At 48.3% G+C, this 27,076-nt stretch overlaps 1 protein-coding gene across 2 annotated transcripts in view; it reads left to right on the top strand.

Moving 5' to 3' along the window:
* Window positions 1–438: 438 nt before the first annotated feature.
* C2 (complement C2) overlaps window positions 439–27,076 on the top strand; it is a 482,116-nt gene continuing 455,478 nt past the window's right edge. For both annotated transcript variants that reach the window (XM_086924577.1, XM_086924578.1), the window contains exon 1: window positions 439–560. In XM_086924577.1, coding sequence (XP_086780703.1) covers window positions 503–560 — 58 coding nt within the window. In that variant the 5' untranslated portion in view covers window positions 439–502. The remainder of the gene's footprint in view (window positions 561–27,076) is intronic.

The raw sequence follows: 27,076 nt of genomic DNA, 5'->3' as shown, positions 1-27,076 counted from the left end.
CTGAAAAAAGAAAAGAAGGGCGGTGACTTAATTCTCCATTTTGAGGTACATTGATGAAGCAATGGCAATTTTAGGGGGGGGGGGGGGTGGCAGCTAAAATGAAGCCATTTTGACTTAAGAATCGTGAGATTGCTGCCAGAGTCAGGAATGTTTTTTTTATACTCACAACCCACCCTGACCGCCGTCTGTCGTCAGCCTGTCACCGCCCGTCCCTCTTCCCGGAAAGCAGCAGGTACCTTCCTTCCCGTCCATGCCTCTCCCTCACCTTGGCCCGGTGCCTCCCCTCGGCCCCTTGCCATGGCCCGGCGCCAGTGTTTGCCCTCTCTTATCAGTGCGCTGTGTTTACAGATCCACGCTGCTCGGAATGCCAGGTTCCTGTGGTGGGGTGTGGGCGGCCCCCACTGAGCCGGTGGACGGACGCGGCGGAGGGCCCGCATTAGCGAAGAGGAGAGAGTGAAGCACGCGGCAGCCGCCGACTCGGGTCTCCCGCCTTCCAGCCGCCATGTGGCTCCCCTGCACCCTCTTGCTGTGTGTGCTGCAGCTCACGACACGTGCGCAAGGTGAGAGGCCTATCTTATGGGGACCCCAGACACCGGAACCCACGCGGCGGTGGTGGTGGTGTGGGGGGGGGGGGCCTTAGTGCGCTAAATGGAGCGCCATGCATTGGGCAACAGTACCATCTATTAATTATAGCGCTTAGAAAGAGTAGAAGAGAGGTCAGGACTATTTACAATTATTTACTTATTATTGTTAATGTTAAAAGAGCCTGCTATCAAGCCTGGGTGGGCTGGTAACCTGGCAATAGCATGGACTGGTTAATTACGACCCCTCCAGGCCTGACAGCTGGCTCTTTAAACATTACAATAAGTGCTTTCGATGGCTTTGGCGCATTTTTTTAATAGTTAGTGCGTGGGTACTATAATGAGCTAAGGCAGATGAACAGAGCTGAGCTGTAATGCCAGGAAAGCCATGCTAAATAAATGAATATAACCGAATGCATGCATGCTAGTGGCAAGTAGCTGATGACCTCACAGCCGACAAGCTTATTAATGTTTTTAAATGTTCCATTTGAAATTGATTTCCCCAACATTCCTTCAGGGATTGCCACTTCTAAAGACATCATAAATTCTTATTCCGGTCTGCACAATGCCCTGTCCCAGAATGCTTTAAAATGCACCACTTGATGAAAATCTGCCCCAAGATATGCTGCCATGTACTTATGAACAAGGAGAATGTTGTAAATGACACTATCTGAACATGGGCACATTTTAGGGCGTTCCTATCCACCAGCGCAAACTGTATAGTTTCTAAAGACCTATTGTGGGTTTACCCAGGTGCTTACAACTCGCCCGCTGCTTACCATTTGTTTGCTTTATTGTCGCTCCATTTTGCTTTCTTCTTATTCAATGGCTTTCTTTGTCCCAGCTCGCGTATCTTGTGTTTGTCCCTCCCGCAGAGTATAATCTTTTTGCCATCTCTCTGACTGGTTGGCTTCTATCCTTCCACAGTTCACTTTAGAGATTTTTAGGTCTCGCACTGCGAACCAATCGCGAAGCGATCGTCGCTGCTAGACTCTATTGTAATCATTTCTGCTTACAAGGAGTCAAGGGAGACAGGAGACAAGAGATGTGCACGCGCGCGTAAACGGATCAGGTCACGCGCACTTCCTGTCTCCCATGGCTCCTTGTAAGCAGACACACATGCACGCACACACACATACAGACCCCCCGCCGCCGCGCATACACACACGCACACACACACGCACACACACACACATAGAGAACCCCCACCCTCTCCCCGCGCATACACACATGCACGCACACACACACATAGAGAACACCCCCACCACCCGCCGCGGCACATACACACACGCACGCACACATACACGCACACACACATACATACAGAACCCCCGCCCCCCCCCCCCCGCCGCCGCCGCGCGCGCTTACACACACACATCCCCCCCACTCCTCTCACTCACCGGGCTCTTCTTGCATGTCCCTCTCCCTCCGCAGCGGGTCACTCTCGGCGGCAGCAGGCTCGGCGTGTCTTCTCCTCATCACAGCTTGCGCAGGGACAGCCAACGTGCACGCGCACGGCAACAGCGTCTCGTGCGCTCCAACCGCGGTTTCGGTTTCGCGGCCTAACCTTGCCATTGGCTGTACTGCCGCCGACCGGCACTTGATTAGCTGCAGAGCAATTACGCAACTTTGTCCCTGCTTCTTGAAGAATTCCCCGAGCAAGCAGTACGGATTCTTCTAGTGTGTTGGAACCATCTGCGGATGTTAAAATAAACATTCTTTTGTATTGTCAAAAAGCAAGGCGTAAATGTTTGAAAGTACTGCATACTTTCATTGTATTGCAGTTTCGTTACTATCGTTTATTTTCTGTCACTGCTGGCACGTTTCTGTACCCGCTCTGTTCGTTTCGTTAATTTGCTATCTAAAGCTGACTGATAAAGTTTAGTGTATGAATTGTAACCGGAAGTAGCTATGGCAAAAGATGGCGCATGCCGGTAGCAGACTGCTCCTGCCTCGTATGCCGCTTGTTTACTTCCGGATCCGCTGACAGCTGCTGCCTGACCATGAGGGACATCGTGGGCAAGACTCTGAGTTCTTTACCCGGGCTGCTGGCGCAGGAGGCCGGGGCCGGTAAGCTGGCGGGAACCTCCAAGCTGGGCACCCTGATCCGCAGCATCACTGCGCTCAGCTCCAGGCAGGTGAGGAGAGGAACCATTAGCGTGTAGCATCCTAAAATTCCCCCAGTCATGGTAGGAGGGGCAGCTCGTCTTCTCGGGCAAGGGTCAGTGTGGCACAGTCTGGAGCAGTGTCTCCCTCCCACGCAACATTGGAGGGGAGGGCTCAGCCCATTAGGATAGTTCGTTTCATCCTGCTGCTGGTCTGACTGCGAGAGCAGGTTTTGGGGCGGAGTTCTATGTAGGTCTTCCCGAAAAAGATGTCAACAAACAGTTGTATCGCCTCATCTTCACTTCGAGCATCTGGCGACAAGCAGAGGTTGGGCGTGCACAACATAATAAGGTGGGGGGGGGGCTCAGACTGTGACATCACACGCCGAAAGGGAGGACGCTTTCTGCTATTATAAAGGGTCCTGCATGCTACTACATTTGTATCACTGATCAACTGCAGATGGACATTACCGTCATTATCCCACCTCACAAACTGATATTCGCTGCCAAGTGGGTAAATGCATTGGGTGGCCCCTAATGCCAGTCCTGTTCTTTTGGGCATCATCGTATTGCATTCTGGGTCTTGTAGTTTCACATTTAACTTTGCAAATATGGGATTCTCTCTCTCTCGCAGTCAGTCAGTCTCTCTCAGTCAGTCTCTCTCTCTCTCTCTCTCTCAGTCAGTGACTCTGTCAGTCTCTCTCTCTATCAGTCAGTCTCTCTCTCTCTTTCAGCCAGTCTCTCTCTGTGAGTCTCTCTCTGTCAGTCAGTCTCTCTCTCTGTCGGTCAGTCTCTCTTTCTCTGTCAGTCTCTCTCTCTCTGTCAGTCAGTCTCTCTCGCTCTCTGTCAGTCTCTCTGTCAGTCAGTCTCTCTCTCTCCCAGTCAGTCAGTCTCTCTCGCTCAGTCAGTCATTCTCTCTCTACCTCAGTCAGTCTCTCTCTCTCTCTCTCTCTCTCTGCCAGTCTCTCTCTCAGTCAGTCTCTCTCTGTCAGTCTCTCTGTCAGTCAGTCTCTCTCGCAGTCAATCAGTCTATCTCTTTCAGTCAGTCAGTCTCTGCCTCTCTCTCTCTCAATCTCTCTCTCTGTCAGTCAGTCTCTCTCTTGGCAGTCAGTATCTCTCTACCTCAGTCAGTCAGTCTCTGTCAGTCAGTCAGTCTCTCTCTCTGTCAGTCAGTCTGACTCTCAATCAGTCTCTTTCTCTCTCTGTCAGTCAGTCAGTCACTCTCTCAGTCAACCAGTCTCTCTCTCTCTGTCAGTTTCTCAGCCAGTCAGTCTCTCGGTCAGTCAGTATTCAGTCTCTGAGTCAGTCAGTCAGTCTCTTCTCTCTCCACTCCCTCTCTCTCCATTCTCTCTCTCAACTCTGTCCACTCTCTCTCCACTGTCTCTATCTCCACTCTCTCTCCACTGTCTCTCTCTCCACTTTCTCTCTCTCCACTCTCTCTCTCTCTCTCTCTCTCCACTCTCTCCATTGTCTCCCTCCACTCTCTCTCTACTCTCTCTCCCTTCTCTCTCCTCTCTCTCCACTCTCTCTCCCTCTCCACTCTCTTTCCACTCTCTCTCCACTCTCTCTCTCTCCACTCTCTCACTCTCTCTCTACTCTGTCTCCAATCACCACCCTCTCTCTCCACTCTCTCTCTCTCCACTCTCTCTCTACTCTCTCTCTCCACTGTCTCCCTCCACTCTCTCTCTACTCTCTCTCCATTCTCTTTCCACTCTCTCTCTCTCTCCAATCTCTCCACTGTCTCTCCGTCCACTCTCTCTCTACTCTCTCTCCACTCTCTCTCCACTCTCTCTCTCCACTCTCTCTCTCTCCACTCTCTCTCCACTCTCTCTCTCTCCACTCTTTCTCTCTCCACTCTCTCTCCACTCTCTCTCGCTCACTCTCTCCACTGTCTCTCCACACTCGCTCCACTATCTCTCTCCACTATCTCCACTCTCTCTCTCTCCACTCTCTCTCTCTCTCTCCACTCTTTCTCCACTATCTCTCCACTCTCCCTCCACTCTCTCTCCTCTCCACTCTCTCTCTCCACTCTCTATCCACTCTCTCTCTCTACTCTCTCTCCTCTCTCTTCGCACTCTCTCTCTCCACTCTCTTTCCACTCTCTCGCCACTCTCTCTCTTTACTCTCTCTCCACTCTCTCTCTCTCCGCTCTCTCTCCACTGTCTCCCTCCACTCTCTCTACTCTCTCTCCACTCTCTCCACTGTCTCTCTCTCCACTCTCTCTATCCACCCTCTCTCTCTACTCTCTCTCTCTCTCCACTGTCTCTCTCCACTCTCTCTCCACTCTCTCTCTCTCCACTCTCTCTCCACTCTCTTCCACTCTCTCTCACAAAGTAGTGTGCGTTCCATGGGTGTCCACAGAAATGTTTCCGGGGAGGGCACAATTTTAACTTCATCACCATCCCCCTTGCACCCTTCTCGCCTCTGCCTTGCACCCTTCTCGCCCTCCTCCTTGCACCCTTCTCCCACTCCCCCTTGCACCCTTCTCCCCTCCCCCTTGTACCCTTTTCCACCTCCGCCATGCACCCTTTTCTTCCTTGCACCATTCTCCCCTCTGCCTTGCACCCTTCTCCCCTCTGCCTTGCACCCTTCTCCCCTCAGCCTTGCACCCTTCACGCCTTTGCCTTGCATCCTTCTCCCCCTCCACCTTGCACCCTTCTCTACCTTGCACCCTTTTCCTCTCTGCCTTGCCCCTTTCTTCTCTCTGCTTTGCACCCTTCTCTACCTTGCACCCTTCTCCTCCATGCCTTGCACCCTTCTGCCCTCTGCCTTGCACCCTTCTCCTCTCTGCCTTGCACCCTTCTCCCCTCTACCTTGTACCCTTCTCCCCTCCGCCTTGCACCCTTCTCCCCTCTGCCTTGCACCTTTCTCCCCTTCCCACTGCACCCTTCTCCCCTCTGTCTCGAACCCTTCTCCCCTCCGCCTTGCACCCTTCTCCCCCTCCCTGTTGCACCATTCTCCCCTTTGCCTTGCACCCTTCTCCTCTCCACCTTGCACCCTTCTCTCCTCTGCCTTGCACCCTTCTCCCCCTCCCCATTGCCCCCTTCTCCCCTCTGTCTTGCACCCTCCTCCTTGCACCCTTCTCCTCTCTGCCTTGCACCCTTCTCCCCTCCTCCTTGCACCCTTCTCCCCCTCCCCGTTGCACCCTTCTCCCCTCTGCCTTCCACCCTTCTCCTCTCCACCTTGCACCCTTCTCCTCTGTGCCTTGCACCCTTCTCCCCTCTGCCTTGCACCCTTCTCCCCTCCGCCTTGCACCCTTCTCTAACTTGCACCCTTCTCCTCTCTGTCTTGCACCCTTCTCCCCTCTGCCTTGCACCCTTCTCATCTCTACCTTGCACCCTTCTCCCCTTTGCCTTGCACCCTTCTCCCCTCTGCCTTGCACCCTTCTCCTCTCTGCCTTGCATCCTTCTCCCCTCTGCCTTGCACCCTTCTCTACCTTGCACCTTCTCCCCTCTGCCTTGCACCCTTCTCCTCTCTGCCTTGCACCCTTCTCCCCTCTGCCTGGCACCCTTCTCCTCTCCGCTTTGCACCCTTCTCCCCTCTGCCTTGCACTCTTCTCCTCTCTGCCTTGCACCCTTCTTTACCTTGCACCCTTCTCCCCTCTGCCTTGAACCCATCTCCCCTCCGCCTTGCACCCTTCTACCCCTCCCCGTTGCACCCTTCTCCTCTCTGCCTTGCACCCTTCTCCTCTCTGCCTTGCACCCTTCTCCCCTCTGCCTTGCACACTTCTCCCCTCTGCCTTGCACCCTTCTCCTCTCTGCCTTGCACCCGTCTCCCTTCTGCCTTGCTCCCTTCTTCCCTCTTCCTTGCACCCTTCTCCTCTCTGCCTTGCAACCTTCTCCTCTCTGACTTGCACCCTTCTCCCCTCTGCCTTGCACACTTCTCCCCTCTGCCTTGCACCCTTCTTCCCTCTGCCTTGCACCCTTCTCCTCTCTGCCTTGCACCCTTCTCCCTTCTGCCTTGCACCCTTCTCCCCTCTGCCTTGCACCCTTCTCCCCGCCGCCTAGCACAATTCTCTACCTTGCACCCTTCTCCTCTCTGCCTTGTGCCCTTCTCCTCTCTGCCTTGCACCCTTCTCCCCTCTGCCTTGTACCTTTCTTCCCTCTGTCTTGCACCCTTCGCCCCTCTGCCTGGCACCCTACTCCACCTCCGCCTTGCACGCTTTTCTACCTTGCACCATTCTCCCCTCTGCCTTGTACCCTTCTCCCCTCTGCCTTGCATCCTTCTCCCCTCTGCCTTGCACCCTTCTCCCCTCTGCCTTGCACCCTTCTCCCCTCTGCCTTGCACCCTTCTCCTCTCTGCCTTGCACCCTTTTCCCCTCTGCCTTGCACCCTTCTCCTCTCTGCCTTGCACCCTTCTCCCTTCTGCCTTGCTCCCTTCTCCCCTCTGCCTTGACCCTTCTCCCCTCTGCCTTGCACCCTTCTCCCCCTCCCTGTTGCACCCTTCGCCCCTCTGCCTGGCACCCTACCCCACCTCCGCCTTGCACCCTCCTCCTCTCTGCTTTGCACCCTTCTCCCCTCTGCCTTGCACCCTTCTCCTCTCTGCCTTGCACCCTTCTCCCCTCTGGCTTGCACCCTTCTCCCCTCTGCCTTGAACCCATCTCCCCTCCGCCTTGCACCCTTCTCCCCCTCCCCGTTGCACCCTTCTCCTCTCTGCCTTGCACCCTTCTCCCCTCTGCCTGGCACCCTACTCCACCTCCGCCTTGCACGCTTTTCTACCTTGCACCATTCTCCCCTCTGCCTTGTACCCTTCTCCCCTCTGCCTTGCATCCTTCTCCCCTCTGCCTTGCACCCTTCTTCCCTCTGCCTTGCACCCTTCTCCTCTCTGCCTTGCACCCTTTTCCCCTCTGCCTTGCACCCTTCTCCTCTCTGCCTTGCACCCTTCTCCCTTCTGCCTTGCTCCCTTCTCCCCTCTGCCTTGACCCTTCTCCCCTCTGCCTTGCACCCTTCTCCCCCTCCCTGTTGCACCCTTCGCCCCTCTGCCTGGCACCCTACCCCACCTCCGCCTTGCACCCTCCTCCTCTCTGCTTTGCACCCTTCTCCCCTCTGCCTTGCACCCTTCTCCTCTCTGCCTTGCACCCTTCTCCCCTCTGGCTTGCACCCTTCTCCCCTCTGCCTTGAACCCATCTCCCCTCCGCCTTGCACCCTTCTCCCCCTCCCCATTGCACCCTTCTCCTCTCTGCCTTGCACCCTTCTCCCCTCTGCCTTGCACCATTCTCCCCTCTGCCTTGCACCCTTCTCCTCTCTGCCTTGCACCCTTCTCCCCTCTGCCTTGCACCCTTCTCCTCTCTGCTTTGCACCCTTATCCCCTCTGCCTTGCACCCTTCTCCCCTCTGCCATGAACCCATCTCCCCTCCGCCTTGCAACCTTCTCCCCCTCCCCGTTGCACCCTTCTCCTCTCTGCCTTGCACCCTTCTCCTCTCTGCTTTGCACCCTTCTCCCCTCTGCCTTGCACCCTTCTCCCCTCTGCCTTGCTCCCTTCTCTCCTCTGCCTTGCACCCTTCTCCCCCTCCCCGGTGCACCCTTCTCCCCTCTGCCTTGCACCCTTCTCCTCTCTGCCTTGCACCCTTTTCCCCTCTGCCTTGCACCCTTCTCCCCTCTGCCTTGCACCCTTCTCCCTTCTGCCTTGCACCCTTCTCCCTTCTGCCTTGCTCCCTTCTCCCCTCTGCCTTGACCCTTCTCCCCTCTGCCTTGCACCCTTCTCCCCCTCCCTGTTGCACCCTTCGCCCCTCTGCCTGGCACCCTACCCCACCTCCGCCTTGCACCCTCCTCCTCTCTGCTTTGCACCCTTCTCCCCTGTGCCTTGCACCCTTCTCCTCTCTGCCTTGCACCCTTCTCCCCTCTGCCTTGAACCCATCTCCCCTCCGCCTTGCACCCTTCTCCCCCTCCCCGTTGCACCCTTCTCCTCTCTGCCTTGCACCCTTCTCCCCTCTGCCTTGCACCATTCTCCCCTCTGCCTTGCACCCTTCTCTCTGCCTTGCACCCTTCTCCCCTCTGCCTTGCACCCTTCTCCTCTCTGCTTTGCACCCTTATCCCCTCTGCCTTGCACCCTTCTCCCCTCTGCCATGAACCCATCTCCCCTCCGCCTTGCAACCTTCTCCCCCTCCCCGTTGCACCCTTCTCCTCTCTGCCTTGCACCCTTCTCCTCTCTGCTTTGCACCCTTCTCCCCTCTGCCTTGCACCCTTCTCCCCTCTGCCTTGCTCCCTTCTCTCCTCTGCCTTGCACCCTTCTCCCCCTCCCCGGTGCACCCTTCTCCCCTCTGCGTTGCACCCTTCTCCCCTCCGCCTTGCACCCTTCTCTACCTTGCACCCTTCTCCTCTCTGCCTTGCACCCTTCTCCCTTCTGCCTTGCACCCTTTTCCCCTCTGCCTTGCACCCTTCTCCCCTTTGCCTTGCACCCTTCTCCCCCTCCCCGTTGCGCCCTTCTCCCCTCTGCCTTGCACCCGTTTCCCCTCCGCCTTGCACTATACTCTACCTTGCACCCTACTCCTCTCTGCCTTGCGCCCTTCTCCTCTCTGCCGTGCATCCTTCTCCCCTCTGCCTTGTACCCTTCTCCCCTCTGCCTTGCACCCTTCTCCTCTCTGCCTTGCACCCTTCTCCCCTTCACCTTGCACCCTTCTCCTCTCTGCCTTGCACCCTTCTCCCCTCTAGCTTGCACCCTTCTCCTCTCTGCCTTGCACCCTTCTCCTCTCTACCTTGCACCCCTCTCCCCTCTGCCTTGCACCCTTCTCCCCTCTAGCTTTCACCCTTCTCCTCTCTGCCTTGCACCCTTCTCCTCTCTACCTTGCACCCTTCTCCCCTCTGCCTTGCACCCTTCTCCCCTCTGCCTTGCACCCTTCTCCCCTCTGCCTTGCACCCTTCTCCTCTGTGCCTTGCACCCTTCTCCTCTGTGCCTTGCACCCTTCTCCCCTCTGCCTAGCACCCTTCTCCTCTCTGCCTTGCACCCTTCTCCCCTCTAGCTTGCACCCTTCTCCTCTCTGCCTTGCACCCTTCTCCTCTCTACCTTGCACCCTTCTCCCCTCAGCCTTGCACCCTTCTCCCCTCTAGCTTTCACCCTTCTCCTCTCTGCCTTGCACCCTTCTCCTCTCTACCTTGCACCCTTCTCCCCTCTAGCTTTCACCCTTCTCCCCTCTGCCTTGCACCCTTCTCCCCTCTACCTTGCACCCTTCTCGTCTCTACTTGCACCCTTCTCCTCTCTGCCTTGCACCCTTCTCCCCTCTGCGTTGCACCCTTCTCCCCTCTGCCTTGCACCCTTCTCGGCCACCCCCTTGCACCCTACCCACCCAATGGAGGGGGCTGCCACCTGGAACAATGGCACCAATTCAAATGCATGATGGACTAGAGCCGGCCCTGACTGGGCCCACACCAGACGAACTGGCGATCCAATGGGCTTTCTAACAAGAGTGCTTACTTGAGGGCACCCTTTTGCTGCCTCATCCCTTCTCATATGAGCATTGCCCTGGAGAATGCTGTCTCTGGGGACCCCCACCCCATCCTTGTCCTTGTCTCTTCTCAGAGGAGCAGAGCCCTGTGAGGAATGCTGTCTCTGGGCCTCACCCCCATCATTTTTCCAGGCAGACTCTGACTGAAGAGAAACAATGTAAATTGTTACATTGTTTCTCTTCAGTCCGGGAGGGGCTCAGAGCAGGCTGCAGCCTGCACCTGCTATAGAGGGAGAGAGGCTTGCTTTAGCACAAGCCTCTCTCACAGCTCTCACTGAAGAGTTGAGGGGGCCCCCTTTAGTTACTGAAGAGAGTGAGACCCCCGCATCTCGGGGGCTGCGGGGGCGTTTGTTACGCCCCTGCTGTCTCCCCATTATTGCAAACCCTATTTTGTGTGCTTCTCCAAATCAAACTCTGTGCCTTCCTTGTGCCCTCTGTTGCTTTCTCACTCGTGCGTCTCTCCCACCCCCCATGTTGCTCTCCTTTGTGTGGAGGTTTTGCCCAAACCCCAGCTACTCCACATTTGTACCCCAACCTATCCTCCATTGCCCCCCAAGTCCACTGTCTTTTGGAGGGGGGTGGAGTGTAAAGGATCAGGCAGGAAAATACTGCCACCCCCTCAGCCTTAAAAAAGCACTTTCTCGCTACTCCGCTTCCATTTTTTTTAAATTTACCAATCCATCTCAGATCAGTACATAAAAAAATGGCACCCACATGATTTTGTAGGTACACATGCCTAATTGCTTTTTTTACATTTTGGCCATGCTGCACAGCGTTTTGCAGATGCTGCAAATTATCACCAGAAGGCACTGGCAAAGCCAATAAGCCCCAAAGGCAAGATCTATAGGCTTTGCCAAAGCTTGTTCTTTTTTGGTGCATTGGCCTGTGACTGTTGACCCCTCCAAACTTGTGTACTAATGATTATTTTATGCTTCCTCAAGTGGTTATACTCTCTTAGAACACAGTCTCTTTTTAGATTTCGCCTGCATTGTGAAATCTATTGTTTAGAATATAATTCTTAAAAGGGGCTTATATCCTGAGCCCATGCTTTCCTTGATTTTCATTTGTCACTCTGTTTGCATGGCAAAAATATTAAAACACATATTTTTGCCATTTTGTCACCCCCTCAGTGATGCCACCCGGGGCCGCCCGCACCCAGCGCATCCCCCTTCCTACGCCCCTGCCAATCAACTCTTCCTCCAATTACAAGCCGAGGAGTTGCATCATGTAGTTCCTAGTATTCCCTAATCCAGGACCTCATCTATACTCCACCAGTCCCGAAGATCCTCCAACTGCGAAACCACCTTCACTTGTTCCAGTGATGGTACTGCCATCTTTAACCAGTCTGAATTCTCCTGGCTCCAAAGTACGCTTACTACTTCTTTTCTGAACCCCTCGTTATGCGCGTAACACTTACTCCAGGAGGCTCATTATGAAGGACTTGGGGGCTCATTATGATGGTGAGCACACATCAGTCGCTCACCATCATAACGGTGATGTGACCGCCTACCAGACGTGTGGCAGTCCCACCAGCACAATTAGGATGCGCCTGCCACGCTGGTGGGCACCTCCTGGCGTTTTCACATTGCAGACGGTGCTGCTGGCTGCAACACCGTTTGCAATGTGAAAACGCAACGATGTGCATTTCCATGCACAGCGTGGCAGGCACCATGCAGTGCCTGCCACCTTGTGCATATAAATTTAGGGGGGTACCATGGGTACCCTCCCTGTGTACCCCCTCCACTCCGACAGAGGGGGCCCGCAACGGGTCCCCAAAGCCAGTCTGTGCCAGTCTTTTTGCGGCGGGATATCCGCAGCAAAAAGGAAGGCAGAAGGGCTGACCCTAATCACTACGGCGGTGCCTGCACGGCACCGCCACAATGATGCCCTGGTTCTGGGTACCGTAAGGCAGGCGGAAAAGGACCGCCTTGCGGGACCATGGCGGATGAACTTTGCGTCTGCTGCGTAACCAATCTGATTCCCACCGTCATCCTAATTTGGGTCCCAATTTGGGGGTGAGTGAATCACATTGTGATGGCTGGAGGATTGCCACCACCGACTCGGCGGTGCGATCCTATCACCATCATAATGAGCCCCTTAGTATTTCATCCACTAAGGCCACTTTACGTGTCCTTCTTTACAGCATTTATATAACTCTGTATATTATCCCTTACTATCCTCTCCTCAACCTATCTCTCTTCTTCCATCTTGGGCCAATACCTTGATATTTTAGTGGCACACACAATTCTCGTGCTAATCTGATACATTTTTACAAACTGTCCTATAAGCACGGCCAAGTAAATCCTTCATGCTTCATGCCCTTCAGGCATGTCCCACCTAACCAATTTGAGCAGAAGGAACAGACAGGTTGTTCACAATTTACTCTGGAGATAATGCATATTCAACAAAAATTCTGATCCTGACAGAGATTGTCAGCAATATGTTTATTTTCCTAGTGTAATGCTAGTATTTTTAATGTTTAAAATGTAAAGCTTTTTATTATTATTAATGCAAGTAGCACACATTAGCTATTTAACATACTCACATCTGATTTAAATACATCTTAATTCTTTGAGAATCCTTTCCTTGTGATATCATTCTACTTCCATCTTACCATAAAAATGTTCTCACAAATTGTACGATCTTTCTTGTGTTGCTAATCCAAGCATTTTAAAAACCAAATTTACAAACTACAAACCATTCAAACTGACCCCAACTCCTCCCTCACCGGTAATCTCGTTTCTTCCCCTCTTGGTTTCTGTAGGGGCCCAAGGGCTTCCTATTTTGAGTTCCCGGAGTATTTTGGCCCGCTAGGTCTGGCTCCGTTAGACGCAACACTCGGAGAAATCTTGGGCTTGTAATTTCATTGAATTCTGTCGACAAAAGAGTGAGAAATGGTTTCCATACTTCTTTAAAAGTGTTTTCGGAGTTTGTCAAGGTAGCAGTAATAAACTCAATCCCTAGGATATTCCATAGCCTATGTACCAGCCTGTATGTGTGGGTGTTGTCTGTGTCCCCCAGTGTGTTAGACTATTTTGGAGTGCTGCCTCCATAGCTAGCCCCATCTGTCTTCCCCTGAGACTTTTAAGTTGATATTTTACCGGGTTAGGCAAGCCTAGCACCACATATACTGGCAATCTAGTAATCTGTGTATCAAATTGTTGATTTATTTAGTCTAGAATTCTGGACCAATATGACGTCAGAGCCTGACAACCCCACAACAGATGGAGGAGGGTCCCCTCGTTCCCGCATCCCCTCCAGCATGTTGGGCTCCGATCTGGGTTGCCCCTGTTGAGACGGACTGGCGTAAGATTCCAATAGGTAGCTATTTTGGTGTCCGTCTCAACACTGGCAACATTGCGCTCTATATGCTTAGCCCTGTAATAGATTCCTCCCCATTCTTTCTTCGATAAATCTCTTCCAAGTTCCTTGGCCCATATTTTCTGACTAGGTGGAGTGGTGTGGCTCACTGGTTAGAGGCGGCAGAACCGGAAGCAAAAACGGCCTGGGACCAGGGTTCAATTCCCGACGCGGCAGGGTCGTGGACCAGGGTCAGCGGACTCGATAATTCTCACCCCGGTGCCTACTCTAACCAGGAATCACACTCGGCAACTCTGGGCATTAGCTTGCCTCATCTCATTCGCCGGGGATGCATGGTTTCACCTTGGAGATACCCAGTAGGGACCATCTCACAGGGTTAGCCAGGACGGGTTCCCCAGCGGTCTACAGCGCCACGACGCCTCAGGGCAGCAGTGCGCTTTACAAGACACATTACATTACTTTACAAGACACATTACAGGTGTAGGTTGCTCTGGAGCCAACTGTCTAAGCGTAGCATACAGTTCAGAGATCAGTCTCTTATCATTCTCTTTTGTAATCAACCATTTTTCATATTGCGTTAGTTTGCGGCTAACCTGTGTATGTATGCCAGGCTGGAGCACCCAATGCCGAAGCTGCACGTAGCGCAGCCTTTCCGTCTCCGGTATCCCGTAGTCTGGTTGAATCTGCGTGAATGGGATAATGCCTTTCACATTAAACAAATGCCCTGTTGATCTGCATGGCGTGTCGTGCCATGCTGCAAATGCCTTTTCTTCTATTCCTGGAGTGAACTCTCCTTTCTCAAAAAGGGGTGTCAAGGGTGAGGAAAACGCTGTGAGCCCCTGTTTAGTGCCCACCCACTCCCTTACTTTTATTGCAGATTTTGTGATTGGTGACCTCTGTAGGCTTTGGGGTCTGTTTGATTTTTAAAAAAAAGGGTATCCTCCACAGAGGGAGCCCAGCTAATGCTCTGTCCTGGAAAGCCATATTTTTTCAGACTTGTGTCTACTCCATTCTACAAAGTATCTCAGTTGAGCCGTCCTGAAGTAGTCTAACAAATTTGGGACCCCCAAAGCCCCGCTCTCAGGACACATGTATCATAAGTCCCATCGCGTACGCGGTCTAGCCCCGCCCAGAGAAATTGAAGTATATCTCCTTGCAATGAGGTGAGGATGCCTTCGGGTGGGGAAGCCGGCAAGGTCTGAAACAAGTACATTGCTTTCGGTAGTATGTACATTTTGATTGCAGTTACCCAACCCAAAAGTGATAGGTGGTGGCGTCCCCACCCACTCCATTCCTTTCTGCTCTGCCACGCAGGTAGTTACCTTGTTTGGGTCAGGCATCTTCTTAGCTGGAACCCGCCTGGCCTTGATAAATGCCTATATCCCTCCTGAAGCGGGTTTTGATACAATTCGAAATAAAATCTTCCTCCATATACAGAGCATTAAGGAGAAAGAACCTGGAACTGTCATCATTTTAACCGGGGACTTGAATTGCAAAATCTCCAATTTTAGTTTAAATCTGTTTTCTGATAAAGTAAGAGAAGAAACGCTCCATATTCCTCGGGCAATATTCCCTGAGAATATATTAACAAATAAACGGGGTAAAATATTACTAAATGAGTTGGCGGAAATCGATGGGATAATCGCAAATGGGCGTCTCCCCTCGGACTCCCCGGCAAATTTTACCCATAGATCGTATCAAGGGGAATCGATCCTTGATTATGTTATAATAGGGTCTCATTCATTTAAGTTATTAAAGGACATCGTCGTAATCGATACCATTTTCAGCGATCATAAAATTATTTCCATCTCAATGAATATACATCCCCCTAAATGTGATCAATGGTCCCTGAACAGTAGCCAAATAAATTTTGGTAACAGTTCGGGAAGGTGTTATTGGAATGCAAGGGCTCACCGTTACCTGGAGGATATGCTAGATATAGCAATCTCCGAGCTCCCCTCTTGGCATGGTCGCGAAAATGAGCTTTTTTCCCTATTTTTGAATTCAATAATAGCAGGGGCTAGAAAACAGAACAAGAAAAAATCCATTAAAACAACCCATTGTCCTCTGAAATTACTCAATGTAGACCTGAATAAACTTACAAGGGCCCAATACTTACATAGAACCGAGGATAAATCCCGACAAATAACAACACTAAAAAGGAGAAGGAGGCGACTCTTATACTCTCTTCAAAAAGAAAAAGAGGATTCCATCTGGGTAAAGATAAGGGAGGCTGCAACTAATGGAGAATTGAGACAATTTTGGTCCCTTATAGGTGAAGGGTGCGGAACGAGAACTTTTCCGCTACCTATCCCTATCGAGGAACATATATGGAGGGATTTTGTCTCAAACCTCTATGCTAGCAACCTCCCAGTCTCTCCCCAAGTTCGGTTTTTAGACATTAGTCAACCGATAGAGTCTTTCTCAGAAAAAGATATAGAACTCGCCATTGGGGAAATGAGGCGCTCAGGAGCCATGGGTCCCGATGAAGTCCCAATTAACGTATTAAAGCAGAATAGGGTCAAATGGAGCAAGCTTTTATGCCCTATCTTTAATTCCTGCATATTAAGTGGAAAGGTCCTACCTTCCTGGAAGGGAAGTATCCTGGTCCCATTGTACAAAAAGGGTGATCGTCTTCTCCCCCAGAATTATCGCCAGATCGCATTGCTGGATGCAATCGGCAAAGTTTTTACTAGATGCCTGCTCAAAAGGATAAATGCTTGGGTTGAATCTGCAAATATCCTTCCACTTGAACAGACAGGCTTTAGGAAAAACCACGGGACCTTGGATAATTTAACGGCCCTCCAGGTAATAGTTGATAAGTACATAAGAGCGAGGAAGGGGAGAGTCTATGTGGCTTTCATAGATTTCTCCACTGCCTTTGATAAGGTTGACCGTCAGGTATTATGGAGAAAGCTACACATCTTAGGAATGCCACATAGACTCTTACGCTTGGTCCAAGATCTGCATGATGATACATGGTGCAAGGTCCTGTTGGGAGGGGAAAGAGGTCTTTCTCGGCTCATTCCATCTGCAAATGGCCTCAAACAGGGCTGCCTACTAGCGCCCCTCCTATTTTCCCTTTATGTCAGTGACCTTCCCCTTACTTTATCAACATGTGTAGGAATTGCCCCACGCCTAGGTGAAAGACACATTCCTTGCTTAATGTATGCAGACGACATTTTAATATTAGACCTCTCCCCTAAGGGCCTTAATAACCGTCTGCATGCACTATACTCCTTCTCTGAAGAGCACTTTTTGAAAATAAATATTTCTAAAAGTAAGATAATGTGCTTGGAGGGACGAAACAAACTAAAACTGGACCACATTAGTTGGGAATTGGGAGGTCAGAAATTAGAAAGAGTAAAGTCGTACGTCTTTCTAGGTATGGTAGTTTCTAGTAACTTAAGTAACAAACTACACATAGAAAGCAGTTCCCGAAAAGCAAAGTCACAGGGTAAAGGCCTAAGATCTTTATATAAATCAACAGGTCAGAGACACTTTGCTCATCTGTTGGAGGCCTTTCGGGCAAAAGTTCCCCCGACTCTGCTTTACGGGGTAGAATTAATTGACCTAGCAGAATGGGGCTTCTTAGACACAGTGGAGGGTTCCCTACTGAGAAATTTAATCTCGGTTAATAATAGCTGTAGCTCTGCAACCCTGCGTCTTGAACTTGGCCTTAGGAGTAGCTGGGCTCAGGGACTTGCAGGAGTGATTCGTTGGGTTTTTAGTCTGATTAAAGGAAAGCCATCTACTCTCAGATCTCTAATTACAAAAGAGTTGATGGGCCCCCTAAATGCTTACTCGATCCTAATAAAGAACTACAGGAAAGCTATCACTCTTTTAGAGTTGGAGGAAGCATCCATCTTAGAACTTTCCATGTCTCAATTGAAATCACAACTAAAACAAGCTACATGGAAACTAAGTTATGAGAGGGATCGGAAATTAATAACACAAAAAAAGGGGGTCACACAAGTGGCTGATTCCTATTTGATCAGACAGATACAACCCTACCTGTCATGGAACATCCCGCACGGCTTACGCCGTTTTTGGCTGCTTCTCAGGCAGGACTTGCTCCCCCTGAATAAGTTGTTGGCCAAATGGTACGGAATATCCAACGTATGTAATTTCTGTAACCTAGCAACTCAAGACTCCAAACATGCCCTGCTAGTTTGTCCTGCATTATTGAATTACCGGCGCCTCTGGATAAAACCGGCTTGTATTCAGTTTGGTATTTCTTCTGCAACAGCTTTGTTGGATGCTATTCTCAGCCCTCCAAATGGAATTTTTTGTAACAAAATTTTTAATTTTTTTAAATGTTTCTTGGAACTTTATTAGTAGGATGGTAAATTGTTTTTGTATAATTTCTGTCTGTATGAGTTGTTTTATATGGTTAAAATTTTATACTGTGTTTTGTAATTGTATAATATGTGGATCTCCACGGAGTTCCAAAAACATATTCAATAAAATAATAATAATAATAATTGTAACACAAAACCTCTGCCACGCCAATCTAGCATAGTTCAGCACGACCGTTTGCTGAATAGTAGCCACCAGTTTAATCCCTAGGTAAGGAACCAACTCCCACACAGAATCCCACAAGTCTGAACTCCCTAGCTCTCTGGAGCCCGCTTGGATTGTTTCAGGGTAAGTATCAGTGATTTACCAATATTAACCCGGAATCCTGAAGTATGCCCAAACATCTTTAGTTCCGCTAAAAAAGCAGGAAATGAATCCTTTGGGTTTTCCAATGCTGTGACTATGTCATCCTCGTATAGGCCAATGGGGTGCCTCCCCCCCGAACTGGATTCTTTTAATCTCCGAGTTGTCGTGGATGCTCTGTGCTAACGGTTCAATGTAGAGTGCTAACAGGAGGGGCAACAAAGGGCACCCCTGCCTAGTTCCTCTTTGGATGGAGAAAGGACGAGAAGACACGCCATTAACCCTGATTGAGGCAGCGGGGGTACTGTAGCAGGATCCTACCCACTCTCGAAACCTATCCCCCAAACCAAAATGTGTCAGAGTATGTTCCAGGAAGCTCCAATCGACCTGGTCGAATGCCTTCTCAGTGTCGACCGTCAAAAAGAACGCTTCTATATTAGTTTGATATGCCTTATTGATTAAATGTAGGATCCTCTTGGTAATGTCACTGCTTTGCCGGTTTTGAATAAACCTTGCCTGATCCAGTTCTATAATATTTGGCATCAGATGGATTAATCTCGTGGCCAGTATTCCTGTGAACAATTTCAGATCTACATTAAGGAGGGAAACTGGCCTGTAGGAGCCGCAGTCCTGCTTATCTTTCCCGGCTTTGGTAGCACTACTATTGCCGCCGCTAGCATATTAGGCTGGATCGGTCCTGGACCCCAAAAGGAATTATACGATCTCGTCAATACCGGGGCTAGGATATGGCAACATTTCTTGAAAAAAAGGGCAGAGAATCCATCCGGGCCCGGTGATTAGAGAAGTTAAGCTTTGAGATCGCTGTGACCGCTTCCTCAATTCTTATGGGGGCGTCCAGGTTGTCTGCTTGATCGGGAGTTATCTTGGACATATGAACACTCTGTGGGTAAGAGGTCATGTCATTTTCGGGTGGGGTTTCTCTGTTATATAAATTTGCATAATAGTCGCAAAAGGTTTAGGCTAGCTCCTCATCAGTAGTGACTTACTCCCCTCCCTTCCCCCTCAGCGAGTGTATCTTTGTTGCCATTGGGCTCTGAGCTTACCTGCTAGCAAAGCGCCCTGTCCTATCCCCCCTAACGTAAAAAGAGTGTTTTAATCTTATCGCTGCGTACTCTGCCCTATCTAGGTCTAGCCCCGCCAGTTGCGCTCTTATCGCTTTTAGCTGCCTCCAAACTCTAGGTGCCCCAGTCCGGCTATGCACTCTCTCCAGTACTTGAACCTGTGAGGATAACTGCACACGTTTCTCTTTGCGTTCTTTGTTGTCAGAAGCAGAGATAGCTATTAGTTCTCCTCTTAGTACCGTCTTTAAAGCCTCCCACATTGTAGCTATGGGTGGATTACTGACATGATATCGACTCCAAAAATATCCCCATACACAAATATCGACACACAAATATCGACATCCACAATATCGAGATTCTATCTTTAAAATGTAAAATACAAAAATATCGAAAGTGTTGGATAGCAGAGGGCTAAAATTAATACTCTCATTAAAGTCAATAAAAAAATAAAAGGTAACAAAAGATCAACTACAATACAAAAATTGTTAAAAATACAAAATAATAAAAATACAAAATATTAAATACAACAAAAAATAGAAACATGTTATAATGTGAAAAAAATCTAAAAATTACCAACAAACATTATTTTATAAAAATTAAAAAGAAATTACAAACAAATAACGATATTTATTATAAATTAATTATAATCAAAAATATGAATTGTTACATAAAATAAATGTTCTTTATTTTCTACCCTAGTCAGAGGAGTGCGAGGTCACGGTGGCCGAGGTGTGTCTTGCAATTAGCAAACTGGCCACAAACAAAGCACCAGGCCTGGATAAACTCCCGGGTGACCTTTTTAACCCCTTGCGTGCGCTGCGATTCTGCGCCTGTGCGGCACTTCTAAAGAGTGGGCGGGTTCATGACAACCACCAGGCCGTCATCAGCACACGCCCACGTCCACCGTGCTGCATGACAGACGGGGGCCGTCATCAGCATGCAAGGGGTTAAACACCTACCAGAAGTATGGGGTCCGTATCTTAAGGTAATATTCAACGCAATTTTGAGTGGCATGGCTCTCCCCGCTACTTTGCTGGGAGCAGAGATCGTTGCTATCTTTAAAAAGGGCTCACCTCTGCTCCCATCCAACTATAGACCCATAAGTCTCATCGATGTGCCACAGAAGATCTTTGCAAGACTTATGTTGGACCGGTTACAGGACTGGATGGAGGAGTTTGCGATACTCAGCCCTTTCCAGGCGGGGTTTAGGAAGAACACCTCCACCGTGGATCAAATCTTTCGTCTAGTGCTTTTGCACAGGAAAACGGTGTGCATTGAGGGTGGCAGCCTCTATATGGTGTTCGTCAAACTCCGCTCTGCCTTTGATCTTGTACCCACAGGCAAACTCTGGAGTGTCCTTCTTGAGCTGGGCGTTCCCATCCATCTCCTTTCAGTCCTGGTGAGGCTCCACAAGGCCAATTTCGCATAAGTTAGATGTGGGAGGAGTGGTGAACTGACATCGAGATTCCCCGTTGACCGGGGGGTACGGCAGGGCTGTGTGCTTGCACCGACCCTGTTTTGCCTCTACAACGGGGCAATCGCTCGCCTGAATGTTGTCCAGAACAATGATGCACCCAAGCTGGCAGGGAATAGGGTGCCGGCGATAATGTTCGCTGACGGCACCCTATTGCTCTCCAGAACCCCAATGGGCATACAGCGAATACTGGATGGGTTTGTTGATTTTTGTATTATTCGGGGCTTGGAGATTAATTCAACTAAAACAAAATTTATGATCTTCAACCCGCCTAGAACCACAAGACCTAATCCCACTCTAGGGGATGTATGACGTTACAACGAAAACCTTTACAACGCATTGTGCTTTGGGGTGCTGGATAGTGAATAGTTTATTTTACTATTCCAACTCCAGTCCCCGTGGACACTAGGGAAGGTGTTGGATAGTAAATTAAACGTATTCCCTATCCTAGAGCGCACCCCCAGCGCAATGCGTTTTAATGGTATTCGTTGTAAATACCGCGTTGTAAAGGCACTGCGTTGTAAAAGTTGCATCGTAAAGGATGTTTACCACTCTAGGTAGTGCAAGATTGGAAAGGGTAAGCACTTTTGTTTACCTAGGGGTAACGATTAATGAGAGCATGTAGTGGGGCCCTCCGCAAATTAAATCCCAACTAAAACTTGCACAACTATCGGGTGGGATTCTTAGACAATCCAACCTGTCAACAATTAAGCCTCTTGGCCCGCCTTTGGAGGTTTATAGATCCCAGGCCAGGGGCGCTAGTATGTATGGTGGAGAGCTATGGGGACACTGTAATCAAACACATATCACTAGGGTCGAGAACAACTTTCTGCGGCACTTGCTGGCCCTCCCTTCTAGCACCACCCCGTTGCTCCCACTAAGATTTGATATGGGGATTACGCCAATTGACGAGGAGCTAGCCCTGAAACCGTTACGGTATTGGCGCAGGTTATGGGCTACGCCAGAGTTGGTCAACTATAGGCTGGAGCTCAGAGAAATACTTAGTTGCACGAGCAGATCCAAATTTCCATGGCTTACTCACATTAAGGAGGAATGCACTAGGTTGGGATTTCCTGTTCTATGGATGACCCAGAGCAGTGCTGTAAACAGATCTCAGCCAACATGCTCACGAAAATATACCGAGGTGAGAACTTAAAAATGGCTCTGAGTTACCCCAATAACGGCTCGAGAACTGCTACCTTCTTGTTGGTAAAAGATTCTTACTGTTTTGAACATTTTCTGGACATTATTTACCCTGTTGTAGCCAGAAAATTGTTTGTGCAATGGAGCATGGTGTTTTACCCTTAAGGACATTTACGTGTAACTGGACATTGTCAGCACCGAAAAATTGCCCTTCTTGTGATTATGGCAGTGAAACTGAGACACATGTATTCTTTTTTTGCCCTGCCTATCAAAACCAGAGGAAGTACTGGCTCAAGCCGCTCTGTAATAATATTGGCTTCCGGCAGTGTGAGCACACTCTCAGAGTACTGAAAATTGATACTGCGGGACCAATTGTATTTGCTGTCTCGCACTTTTTGGCTGCTATGTGGCGCACCCGAAGACTTTTTATTGGCCAAGGTTAAGCCTGGCTTGCGTGCCTAATGATCCATTGTGCGTAGTTTTTTATTTTCTTTTTTAATTAATCCATAATATTTGTCGCGTTCTTAAAGGTTGCTATTCATTGTTTTAAAATTCTATTAGAAATGTGATAATAAATTGCTATGTGCCTGCGAATTTTAAATCTGTGCTTTTATGGTACTTTTTACCAAAATAAAGATTTTATGATGATGATGATAAAAATATTAAAAACAACAAAAAATAGAAACATGTTATAATGTTAAAATATCTAAAAATTACCAACAAACATTATTTTATAAAAATTAAAAAGAAATACAAACAAATAACGATATTTATTAAAAATTAATTATAATCAAAAACATGAATTGTTACATAAAATAAATGTTCTTCATTTTCTACCCTAGAACACCACACATTTCACAACACACATCTAAATTTGTAAAAAAAAAGTGTACCGCCATATTTAACATAATTAATTATCAAATAAACAAATATCATTAATTAAAAATCAAATGAAAACAAAAAAAAATTAATTTAATGACCAAACATTACCCCTATAAAACCAAAATCCACACACAAAATAAAAGTAAACAATAACCATAAAAATGTATGAATGAAAGAATGAATAATAATGAGCAAATAGTTATCAATTAATAAAACATAAATACTTTCCACCCTCTACCCAAATAAACACCACAACACATACATAAAAGTCGCTACACAATTTCCATAACTAATTTTCAATTTTTTCAATTAACAAGTTATTAATTATTTGAAAATAATTTACTTCACACCCTTTACCACTATAAACCCCACAACTCACATTAATTACACAATTGCCATAATTAATTTTTAATAAAAAAATTACCATTAATTATCAATTAATTAACTGTTGGGGTGTGGTGAATCCTAAGAAGTCCCTGACACTCCTCCTAGCGTGCTCCTGGAGTTTTTAGCAACATGTTTTAATCCTCCCCTGTGCAATCCAACTAATAAAGGAGATATCCAGGATATGCAGAGAGGCAGTATTATCCTATTAAGATCTGGTTCTCTATGTTTACATTGCATATTTTATTCTAAGCTCCCTTACCCAACCCAAGTTTTTTCAGGTTAAGTTTGAGACTGTTGGGTTAGTATCATCTTAACCCAACGGGGTTGACTGGCTTATGATGAAGCATGCCTCAATCACTTGGGTGAGGCTTCTCTGTCCATAAACAACATATGTTCACCTGGACAAAGAGTAGAGAACTAGGAGATAAGGGTTCACTCGTTTCAGAATCTAACAGTGTGAATCAGAATTTTGCCCTACCTTTTGTGTGTGACTCTGCAAAATGCCAGTGCCTTTAGAGAAGTGAGCGCCACAGCATAGAGATCTCCACAGAACTATGGTGGAGAGGGGCGTAATGTAAAGACACAATACTCATACAACAATGTGTAATTTTCCCAGTTGTATTCACAACTTCAGCACCTGTGCCCTAACAGGTCTCCAATGGGGGTCTGCTTGTCATAATTGATCTAGCAGCGCACCAACAGATATTCCAATAACTGGTCCCATCAAAACACAACACAGCTTTATCTCTCCCTTATATTGACATAGGTTTGCCACTGGAGGAAAAACTTATTAGAAACAATTAATTTCTCTTAAATTTCATCACTGATCAGTACGTTCCTTCCATTTGGTCGATGGGCCAATTTAGTTGGAATTAGTTGATAGTGATGATGTACATAATTTCTAAATACAAACAATTCATCAAATTAATAAACGCAGACTCAGAAAATGTTCAAAACATTTATCTAAAGTTTAAATGTGAGTGAATCATTCAAACACACCACAGATACCTTCAATCATTAGGAGGGAAGATTCAGTCAAATACATTCATAACATCAGTAGATTGACGAAAAGAGAGGATAGAGACAAAAGAACATCAGTAAATAAACATTTTATATTTACCACGGATGGAGTGAAAACCAACACTCTGGCCAAAAAGAGCTGGTAAGGGTCCTCTGGGAAAGATCAGGTGACAAAGGCTTCTTCTAGAAAAATACGACTCGCCACACCCCTCTCTGACACTCTCTTCCTCCTTGAGAATCTTCAGCGATCTTCTTCTAGTTATTTGCTTATGATAAATAATTTTCTATTCGATTCTTCTTTGGCATCCCACAGCATCAATAACTTCGACAGCATCCCCCCCTCTCAGCATTCTCTCGGGATCACTCTCTCTCAACTAACTAAACTACCTACCTTAGTTATACCTTTTGGGATTCATGTACCACCCCGAAAGTTGCATTTTCCTAAAATATAAGAAACTAATTGGACAGGCAAAAGGGCATTCGGTCATCATACCATGATGGCATTGCACTTTTCTTTGTTCCTAAATTTATTTCCTTATTAATATTGATTTTATTTTATTCCCACTCGAGTTTATTCATAGTTGAAACATTTTATATCAATATTTTTTCTTGTGACTTTTAGCTATTGCATTGACATCCGCGATTCCCAGGGTTTAGCGGTCGATGGCCTTGGATGAGGTCCAACCATGAGATCATCCTTGCAGGGGAAGTAGAGGTCACACATGCGCGGTGGGGTTTTCAATCAATCACTCAGGGTGTGACAAGAAGGCCCAAAATACGAACTAATGAAAGGTCAAAAAGAGAGAATATTAATTTAAGAAATAAATGAATTCACTGTATACCACCTGAAAGATTGTGGTCCAGGCCCTGATTCTTTTGCGGCTGGACTATTGTAATTCACTGTATTTAGGAAACCCTAAGTCTACCCTAAGGAAGCTCCAGGTGGCACAGAACTGTGCTGCACAACTCCTGGCAGGGTGAGGCAGCATGCAGTCAGCCAGACCCAGTTTGAAAGCCCTTCACTGGCTACCAAAAAAGGAAAGGATCTCCTTTAAAGCCCTTTGCACTGCTCACAAGACTCTTAGGGGCACAGGCCCCCGCAGCAATCAGTCTTTGATTACCGCCTATCATCCCAAAAAATCTCTTTGCTCGGAGAATTAAAATTTAGCCTGCATCCATAAAATCAATAGGCTGCGGAGTGGAGGACGCTCCTTTTCATATAACATAGCTAGACTATGGAACTCCCTCCCTCTCAATCTCTGGCTTGAAACTTCCCACCTCTCCTTCCGAAAGGGTCTCAAAACATGGCTATTCCAGAATAGCAATTGCTTGCTTTCTCTTTTCAGCCTGAACTGCTGCTAGCGCTGGGATGCCTCAGGGTAGCCATGCGCTGTATAAATGTTAATTAATAATAATCTACTCTAATACCCTTTAATCATTACTACTTTCCCTGCGTTAGCTCTTAGTAAAATAAAGCTTTTCTAGATAGCAAAGCAGGTGCCATGCATGTGGATCTTGAAGACGCCATGTTAGTGCATTCTGCTCATGTGCGTGAAGTTTCCCTCCAAAACGGTCATACGTCATATTACGTAGATGCAACTGACACATGCGCAGTAAAGTTTTCCCTGTTAGTGCCGCGCTTTTAGTCTGCTATCCGTATTATTGGTTAGTAAACACATAGGCAAGCTTCACTGTCTTATCCATGTAACTGTAATGTGCAAGGATTAGTCACAAAGTTAGTAATTCATGTTAATAAGTTAAACAGGTGAATTAAAAAAAAGCAAGTCTCACATAAACAAGTCCTTGCTCCATCAATCCCATCTCTGATGGCATCTTATGCCTTCATAAACTACCCACCCTAAAATAGATACCATCTTTAGTATTGTATAAGCTTTAATTCTGTTTCCACTTTTCCTTTTGTTCTTATTTTTCTCAAAATATTTCATGTCTTTATAACGTTTGCCTTTCATCTCCTCCATCTCTATTTTGTCATTTTCCCCTCTTTCTTTTCCTTCCTTTTTTACATTTACTTCATATTTCTTCTTGTACACCACTTGCACCAGATCATGACTGTTAATGCTATTATTGACACACCTACTAAGGGCAAAATTATTTGACCTAAAGGACTTTTCCCTGTATTAGTAAACCAAGTCCCTATTGGTGAGCAGAGTTGGGTGAGGAAGCGGTGAGGAAGCCGTTGCGATAAACAGCAGCTTTACAGCACTCCACAGTTCCTCCTTACCTTCATTGCTTCGTTCTGTGGTTCCGCGGCTGAGAAAAGCAGTCTGTTCCTCCATTCTGCTCCTCCACTCTGTGGCCAGCCAGTAGTGGAGACGAGCAGCGGAGTCGAGCACGGATTGTGGAGTTCTCGGCCCGGCTCGGCAGCAGCAGAGTCGAGCGCGGAGTCGAGCGCGGAGTAGAGCGGAGTCGAGCGTAGAAAGCGGGAGAAAGCCGACTCTCTGCTCCTCCGTCAACATCGCAGCTAATTATCCACCACCAATTCCACTACTGAGGGGGAGAGGAGAGCCGGAGCGTTGTGCAAAGAAGTAGGGACAGAAGGCCGAAGGCAGAAGGTGAGAGGCGCAGGCTGTGAGGCGCTGGGGGAAGATCTGCCCCTTCTGTCCCTCCGCCCTGAGGGAAATTGGAAATTGGTGAAATTGGGGGACACTGGGGGTGACCCACAAAAGACCGCAAAAGTTCACAAAAGACCCATAAAAAGGCTGTGAAAAGGGGGGTGGTTATTAATAGGGGCCAGGCCAAGGGGCTGGGGAGTGTAGTCCCCCCCGGGACATCCACCAGCCAACCCCGCCCGCCCTACCTCTCATCTCGCAGGAGGGGAAAATCTTCAGCCAGGGAAATCAGCCATATCAGACACAATCAATTAGACCTCCTAAATCTGAACAAACCGAACAAACTGAATAGCAGCTAACCGAACAACCCAGATAAAAACCTACATCTACACAGGAATAAAGAGTTAC

Source organism: Lissotriton vulgaris, chromosome 5 (genome assembly GCF_964263255.1).
Source record: "Lissotriton vulgaris chromosome 5, aLisVul1.2, whole genome shotgun sequence".
Lineage (NCBI taxonomy): Eukaryota > Metazoa > Chordata > Amphibia > Caudata > Salamandridae > Lissotriton > Lissotriton vulgaris.
Note: the sequence above shows the minus strand (reverse complement) of the source record. Positions and strands in the feature narration are given on the sequence as shown.